Raw genomic sequence first — 7,380 nt, 5'->3', positions numbered from 1 at the left:
AATGCTAAAGGCACAATCAATACGTTGCATGGGATCAACTTAGAAAACTTTGAGAAAAACTAGCGAAAAATACGAAATTTAGCAGAGAGCGCGAAGTGAGAACGGGGAAAAGTTGTATGCACCTGGGAGACATTTGCTTAGATCGCTTTCAAATATGTATACAAAGATATATCTTTTAATTTCGGGCCCCCGGCGAAAACGAATCAAAGCAATATCGACGGCCTGGATAATGTGTACTTAGTATGTCCCTGTTTTTGTTGCTGTTCAATACTACCTGTACTACCTGTACTACCCTATACACCCACGCCTGTATATCTCTATTTATATAACTGAATGAGCTTAAACTATGGTAAAGCCTAAACCTATACCTAAACGACTCCAACTACTTTATATGAGTGTAACCGTATTGTTTTGAACAAACAGCGTAACTAAACAAATCTTAGTGGGATAATCAATGAACTTGCATATGTAGGTATAATATTAAATTAAATCAATTCAACTGGCATACCAACAGTCGACAGGTGTTCAAAGCTAAAAGAAACTACATATAAAGAAACCGAAAATATCATACATGTAAAGTTGCTACAAGTCGTTCAAATTGTCAGCAATAAATAATACAACTAAAATATATAAAAGTATGTTTTTAATCCTAATTGGTGTCTAGTCTATGTTCAAGACTTTAAAGCAACAAATTCTTGGAAAATTTTCGAAGCAAAATGAACTCGAGGATGGAGTTCGAGAAAAACATAAATAATAACTATTATATCAAGCGAGTAAAATTATAGAAATTAATTAAGATGCAGAAAGTGCTGGCCATTTTCTTCCACTTACCAACTACAACAACCACAACAACACGCACACACACACGAGCCAATACACCCACACACACGCACACAATATAAACACACGCACACAAAAGCCATACTGATAATTTCATCAAGCAAAGCTCAAAAAATATATATACAAATCGTTGAAATCACCGATGTCAAACTCTAAACGCGCAAATTTCAAATTAAAGTCACTGAGGAAAGGATACATAAAATAAAAAATAGTAAAGCCTATTCGTATTTTAACTGTTGTGTTGTAATTATGCATAAAGCGTATTTAATTATGTATGTGTAACAAAAATAAAAATGAAAAACAAATACAAACGAAAAGAAAAACAAAAAAGAGTATGTATTAATAAATACAAAAAAAAAAACGGAAAATTCAAGGTGTAGACACTGAAAAAAAGGAAACAAAAATTGATTTAAATTAAGCGCCGAAGAAGCTGCAATAATACACTAAAAAGCAAATCAAATCTAAAGTTTCCTGCTTTTGCCATTAATAAAATCCTTTTGGTTTTCTTTATCTTAATTTACCGATGCCAAAACATTGATTTAAAAAACCAGCAGCTAATTAAATGGCATAGCAGTTTATTTATAAGTCGGAAGCTGATGATGATGATTATTAAAATATGAAAGAATCCAACTAACTTCATATTAAGATGTCCTTGTTATGTCGCAACGCATTCATGAAAATAAAAGTGAAAAAATAAATGAAAACCAGAAAAAGCAAACATGACGAATGAATACAAGTTTAATAAATGCGATAAAACAAAATAAGGTTTTTTATTATATAATGGGGTAGACGGGACTGACCTAGATAATAAAAAAACCAGCTCATTTTATTGAATTTATAATTTTTATTCACTTAAAAACGTAGCTCCAAATACACTTATAATTTTACGGTGTTTAATATATGTATTTATCTTTAAATGTATGTGTGTATGTGTATCGTTTATAATTATGTTTATAGAAACTCATATATCGGAGCCACTCTACCGACAATGCACGAATGATAAGTGTGGGGCGCGGATTGGGTCGCAATCGATTGGGTTCCGGATTAGGCAGGCCTAAGTCCAAAGTCCAAAGTCCTCAGAATATTTCATCTTGCTGCACGGATCCGTGACCAAGACCAAGGATGGTATCAAAAAGAGTGATTATTGTATTAGGTATTTTATCTGATTCCGCTGTCGGCTGAATGTCTTAGCCAAATGGTTGCTGTAGTTAACCGCCTCCAGGATGCGAATGTGATTTGTTTGCTTGCTCGGTTTTACAGGAAAAAATTCATTTAAAAAGTTTCTTATTTTTTTGTGGTTTTGTTTTGCGGTGTAAAACTAGAAATCTAACTGTAAAGATCATCGTCGCCGTTGTCGCCCGGCGAGTTAACTGGCAAGTTGTTGCCAGATCCTGAGGTGTTGCCGGTTTGACCGGGGAATCTAAAATACCATAAAGTGTCCAATAAGTAATCAATTACAAAACGAAGGAGATTTGATTACTCACCTGAAGTTCTGTCCGAAACCACGGGACTGCTGCAAGGTCTGAGCAAACATCTCGTATTTCCTGATGTCGTTGTCGGACACCGAGCGACGTGCAAACTTCATGGCCTCCTCAAAGTGGGCGCTGGTAATCTCCGGCACTGGATCGTCCTCGTCCATCTGGTGTTTACGGGGGGAAAATAGTCAAAAATAGATATTCTTTTGACCATCTAGCTAAGGTGACTTACGTCCATCGCCGAGTTCTGGTTCTCGGTGCGCTCCTTCTCGCGTCGGATCTCAGCCTCGATGGCCTGTCGGATGGCCAGCTTGCAGGCCCGCTGGCAGATCTCAGTCAGATCGGCTCCCGAGAAGCCCTGCGTCACCTTGGCGATGTAGGTGAGGTCCACCTCCTTGGCCAGCGGCGACTTGCGCAAGTTGGCCTTCAGGATGGCCTCGCGCGACTTGTCGTCGGGCAGCGGGATATAGATCAACTGATCCAGACGGCCCGGACGCAGGATGGCCGGATCGATGATGTCCGGGCGATTGGTCGCGCCGATGATGAATACGTTCTTCTTGGCACCCATGCCGTCCATTTCGGTGAGGATCTGGTTGATCACACGATCGGCGGCGCCGCCGGCATCGCCCACATTGCCGCCACGGGCCTTGGCGATCGAGTCCAGCTCGTCGAAGAAGAGCACACAAGGAGCCGCCGAGCGGGCCTTGTCGAAGATGTCGCGCACGTTGGCCTCGGACTCGCCGAACCACATGGTCAGCAGCTCGGGTCCCTTGACCGAGATGAAGTTCGCCTGGCACTCGTTGGCAATGGCCTTGGCCAGCAGCGTCTTACCGCAGCCGGGGGGTCCGTAGAAGAGGACGCCGCGACTGGGCTGCATGCCGAACTTGAGGAACTTGTCCGGATGCTCCACGGGGTATTGCACCAGCTCCTGCAGCTCCTTCTTCACGCTCTCGAGGCCGCCGATGTCGGTCCAGGTGGTGTTGGGCACCTCCACCACGGTCTCGCGCAGCGCCGACGGACTCGACTTGGTCATGGCGTACCGGAAGTTCTCCATGGTCACGGCCAGCGAGGCCAGCACCTCGGCGTCGATCTTGTCGTCCTCCAAATCGATGAGGTCCATCTTCTCGCGGATCTGCTGCAGGGCAGCCTCCGAGCACAGCGAGGCCAGATCGGCGCCCACATGTCCGTGGGTCTCGGCGGCGATCTGCTCCAAGTCCACGTCATCGTGCAACTTCATGTTCTTGGTGTGGATGCGCAGCACCTCCAGCCGACCGGTGGCATCCGGAATGCCGATGTCAATCTCACGATCGAAACGGCCGAAGCGACGCAGGGCCGGGTCGATGGAGTTGGGCCTGTTGGTGGCCGCCATGACGATCAGATGGGAGCTCTTCTTCATGCCATCCATCAGGGTCAGCAGCTGCGAGACAATGCGGCGCTCCACCTCGCCGTGGGTCTTGTCACGCTTCGGGGCAATGGCGTCGATCTCATCGATGAAGATGATGGCCGGCGAGTTCTTCTCGGCCTCCTCGAAGGCCTTGCGCAGATTGGACTCCGACTCTCCGGCCAGCTTGGACATGATCTCGGGTCCGTTGATCAGGAAGAAGAAGGCGCCAGTCTCGTTGGCCACGGCGCGGGCAATCAGGGTCTTACCGGTACCGGGGGGACCGTACATCAGAATGCCACGCGGTGGCTTCACACCGATGGCCTTGAACAGCGACGGATGGCGCAGCGGCAGCTCCACCATCTCCTTGATCTGAGCCAGCTGCTTGCGGCACCCGCCGATGTCGTCGTAGCCCACGGCGTTCAGAGACTCCTCTTCCTCCTCGCGCTTGATGGGATCGCCGTCGCAGAAGATCACCGTTTCGGGGGCCACGATGCAGTATGGCTCCGGGTCGGTCAGCACCACCTTGAACTCAATGGGACGCATGGCGGCGCGCACGATGAAGTTGTCGCCCATGTGGATGGGCCGGTAGGCTTCCAGGAAGTACGGCTTCAGATAGATCTCGAAGAGGTTGCCGGTGACGCCCTCGGTGGTGTCGTCGATGGGCAGGATGCGCACCCGTTTGCCGTACTTGACGTCCGGACAGGACTGCACCGAAACCACATCCGAGAGATGGACGCACAGGTTGTTGCGCACCACGCGGTTCATGCGGATCTTCTCGTCGGGGCAGGTGTCGTCCGAGAGCACGATGCAGACGGTCTCCTTGCGGCGCTTGCCCTTCAGGATCACAGTGTCGCCGCGGAAGAGCTGCAGCTCGTCCATCTTCGCCTGCAATGCCGAGCAGATGGAAAGAAAGGCCAAGCATGTGGTTAACCTCTTTGGGATGACGTGGCCTTTGGGAGGGTGAATCTTACCTGCGACAGCGACACCACAGAGTTGTCATCGCTCTGGGCCTCCTCCACAATCAGACGGTTGGGACGGTCCTTGCGCTTCAGGATCGCCGTTGCCAGATCTTCACTGCGGAGGAGAAGGAGGGAAGGATCTGGTTAGACTTTTCTTGGATAATATAGCTTGTTCCCTATTCCCAACCGCTTTTCGAACGAGGCCTTTGGCTTCATCTTCTCGTCCTGCTCGCTGCGATAGCCCCGCACAAAGTTCCTGGGATCCCCATCCTGATCCATCTTGTCATCGTTGCTGCCCGACATCCTCCTTTTTTTTTGTTTGGGATTCCCCTTTTTCTTGTTGTTCTTAATCAAATTTGTGGAAACTGCTTCCCAAACAAACCAAAACGGAACTAAACCTCGGGGAAAGTCAGCTTGCCGATTTAGATTTCATAGCCAACGTATTGGTTTTTAGGGAGTATGAGCTCTTGGGTTTTGAAAAATGTATTGTTTGAGATTGAGTTGTTTGAGCTTAGCAAAAAGCAAACATATTTTATAATTCTATATTTTATTGTGGCGGACATTTGCTTTAGTTAAAGAGGACTGTGTTTCTCGCTTTCGCTGCCAACTCTTTTTGGCGCCATTTGTTTTGATAGAACAACTTTTCTAAAAATAAAATTGTATCAAAAACCCTTTTATTTTAGGTTAATTCAAGAGATAAATTGCCAGATAAGGACTTTGGTTTATTGATATTTTGCTGATTTAGAGAAATTTTTAATTGGTTTAGTAATTGTTGACACCCAAAACTTGATGATTATTCTAGAAGTGATGAAATTATGAAATCTAATACATCAGAAGACAAATACTTATGGATATTTTTTGTATTTCTAGAAAAACAGTTGAGTTTCACAAAATTCTTATTGACAAAAAAAAGTTTCCTTTTATCCAGTATGGTAATCTTTATCCAGCGATTCTAGATACCAATTACGACAGCTTCGTACTCTCCCCCTCAAAAATAATATCCTTCAGAAAAAGGACGAATTATATTTCGGGACAACAAAGAAAAACCGAAAGTTTTCAGGCGGCAACAACAACTGCAAGGGCAGTAACACCACACAACAACAACAATGGACTGCAAATGGCGATTTTCGTTGGCGTGTTTTTTTCTTGGCTTTTCGGTTTGCCCTAGTTTTGCAACGTTTTGCAACCGAGCTGCGAAAAAGTCCCAAAAATATTGCTTTCGCGGTAATGAAAACGACATTACCATCGAAAATATTAATTTGTCTGCGATGTGGCCCTTGCATATTTTTTCAGGCCAATGACTGCGCGAAATTGCACTAACTCGGCGAGTTACGACTTGTCGGCATCTTTTTGGGCGGCCAGTTCACTTACCCCTTGGAATCTGCCATGGTAAATAGTTGCGGTTTAACTTTTTAACTTAATAGTACAATTCGTCGCTACTCGGGCAATTCGTTGAGCTGGAAAATCGGCACTTTTAGTCAAATTCAAAGATGAGGCAGCAGAAACAGATCAGAGGTGGGAGCTGGCAGATAATAATCGATTAGTTCGCTCCGCCGAAACTATCGAAAAGCCTAGAAGCGGGCCGATAAAAGAGGAACGGGTGGAATTTTCAAATGCTATGAAACAGAGAATTAAACAACAAAACATATGTGCACACGGTGCAGATGTATTCTAATATTATTAATTAATAGTTGATTCCGCACGTAGACACAGTATTAAAACACTTTTTTGTAAATGAATGGTTGTCCGTGGGAATCCACCAAAAGCTGCCAATTGGAACTCTTTCCGAACTAGTTCATTTGAGCCTTAACTTATTCACACGATCTGGCAACCCAATCAGCTGTCCGACTGATTTTATAATTCTGCACGCCGCATATTTCGTGTTTTTCTCGAAATATTTCTTCAAATTTACAGAAAGCAAGGATAAAACAAGATGTGGCCCATTATAATGGCTCTGCTGAGGCGTAATGCCGTGTACATCACTTTACCCATTGCCGGCGTGGTGGGTTTTATCGGCTACAATTTGGAGAGTATGCTATCCGACAAATACACCCCTTACAGTCGTGAGTTTTCGAGCGCCAAAAGGCAACTTTCCAGTTGAAGTATATTCCTAATTTGTAATGTCCCGACAGCATCCATACAAGAGTTGCGCGCCAAACGGTTGACGGAAGAAAGTTTGAACTCAAATGCCGCCAATGTGGAGAAATTACGACTCAGTAGTCCTGTGCTCGAACGCAATCTTTCACCTTCGCTGCAGCCAAAGACCTAGAGTTGTTGCCCTCCATGGGAGATTATCTAAATTAGAAAGTTGTTATCAATAAAAAAAAAAAAAGATACGCCAAAAAATTTACGTGAACACAAGTGTTTCATCCCTTGCGGGGATCGAACCCGCGACCTTTGGATTAGAAGTCCAACGCGCTATCCTCTGCGCCAAAGGGACAGGTGGTGGACGGCTTTCCAATGACTCATAGGAGCCAGGGGGAGTTTTTGCAGCTGCGAAACGGATGAACAAGCTTTCTCTCATCTTTAATTATTTAAAAAGTACATTAAATAATACATTGAAGTATTTTTTCGGAGTTTAGAACAGCTTTGTTCTCGATGTAGAACGTTTGGGGGTTGAGTTGCTCTTTAGCCAGACGACAAACATAGCCTCGGTGGCGCAGTTGGCAGCGCGTAAGTCTCATAATCTTAAGGTCGTGAGTTCGAGCCTCACCCGGGGCAT

The 7,380-nt window shown here is 45.2% G+C and overlaps 2 protein-coding genes and 2 non-coding genes across 6 annotated transcripts; 2 read left to right on the top strand and 2 right to left on the bottom strand.

The window, feature by feature from the left end:
• Nucleotides 1–1,664: 1,664 nt before the first annotated feature.
• LOC108093694 (transitional endoplasmic reticulum ATPase TER94) lies at nt 1,665–6,187 on the bottom strand. Of its 3 annotated transcripts, none has more exons than XM_017193875.2 (5): nt 6,030–6,187; nt 4,671–4,773; nt 2,548–4,584; nt 2,325–2,479; nt 1,665–2,260 (listed from the first exon to the last, which is right to left on the bottom strand). In XM_017193875.2, exons 1-5 carry the CDS (start codon nt 6,044–6,046, stop codon nt 2,167–2,169), a joined length of 2,406 nt encoding a protein of 801 aa, XP_017049364.1. In that variant the 5' UTR covers nt 6,047–6,187; the 3' UTR covers nt 1,665–2,166. The 3 variants fall into 3 exon arrangements, with proteins under 3 accessions (XP_017049364.1, XP_017049363.1, XP_017049362.1); XM_017193874.2 differs by lacking the exon at nt 6,030–6,187 and adding an exon at nt 4,846–5,043 and having other exon boundaries at nt 2,325–2,476; XM_017193873.2 differs by lacking the exon at nt 6,030–6,187 and adding an exon at nt 4,846–5,042.
• Nucleotides 6,188–6,490: 303 nt separating this feature from the next.
• On the top strand, nt 6,491–7,008 carry LOC108093675 (small integral membrane protein 12-A). The gene is made up of 2 exons (XM_017193854.2): nt 6,491–6,721; nt 6,791–7,008. The coding sequence occupies exons 1-2, from the start codon at nt 6,592–6,594 to the stop codon at nt 6,925–6,927; spliced, it is 267 nt and encodes an 88-aa protein (XP_017049343.1). The 5' UTR covers nt 6,491–6,591; the 3' UTR covers nt 6,928–7,008.
• Nucleotides 7,009–7,025: 17 nt separating this feature from the next.
• On the bottom strand, nt 7,026–7,098 carry Trnar-ucu. The gene has a single exon. It is a non-coding gene; the product is annotated as a tRNA-Arg (tRNA).
• A 208-nt stretch (nt 7,099–7,306) lies between these two features.
• On the top strand, nt 7,307–7,379 carry Trnam-cau. The gene has a single exon. It is a non-coding gene; the product is annotated as a tRNA-Met (tRNA).
• The last annotated feature ends 1 nt before the right edge of the window (nt 7,380 follows it).

The sequence above is a fragment of the Drosophila ficusphila genome, unplaced genomic scaffold (genome assembly GCF_018152265.1).
Source record: "Drosophila ficusphila isolate 14025-0441.05 unplaced genomic scaffold, ASM1815226v1 contig_414, whole genome shotgun sequence".
NCBI lineage: Eukaryota > Metazoa > Arthropoda > Insecta > Diptera > Drosophilidae > Drosophila > Drosophila ficusphila.
The sequence above is the reverse complement of the archived record's forward strand: the minus strand, read 5'-3'. Positions and strand labels throughout refer to the sequence as shown.

Coding starts and splice junctions, on each gene's coding strand:
- LOC108093675 (XM_017193854.2), top strand. CDS start 6,592: ATGTGGCCCATTATAATGGCTCTGCTGAGGCGTAATGCCGTGTACATC. Junction 6,722..6,790: donor CAAATACACCCCTTACAGTC/GTGAGTTTTCGA, acceptor ATGTCCCGACAG/CATCCATACAAGAGTTGCGC.
- LOC108093694 (XM_017193873.2), bottom strand. CDS start 4,961: ATGTCGGGCAGCAACGATGACAAGATGGATCAGGATGGGGATCCCAGG. Junction 4,774..4,845: donor AAGGCCTCGTTCGAAAAGCG/GTTGGGAATAGG, acceptor TCTCCTCCGCAG/TGAAGATCTGGCAACGGCGA. Junction 2,261..2,324: donor GGTTTCGGACAGAACTTCAG/GTGAGTAATCAA, acceptor ATGGTATTTTAG/ATTCCCCGGTCAAACCGGCA.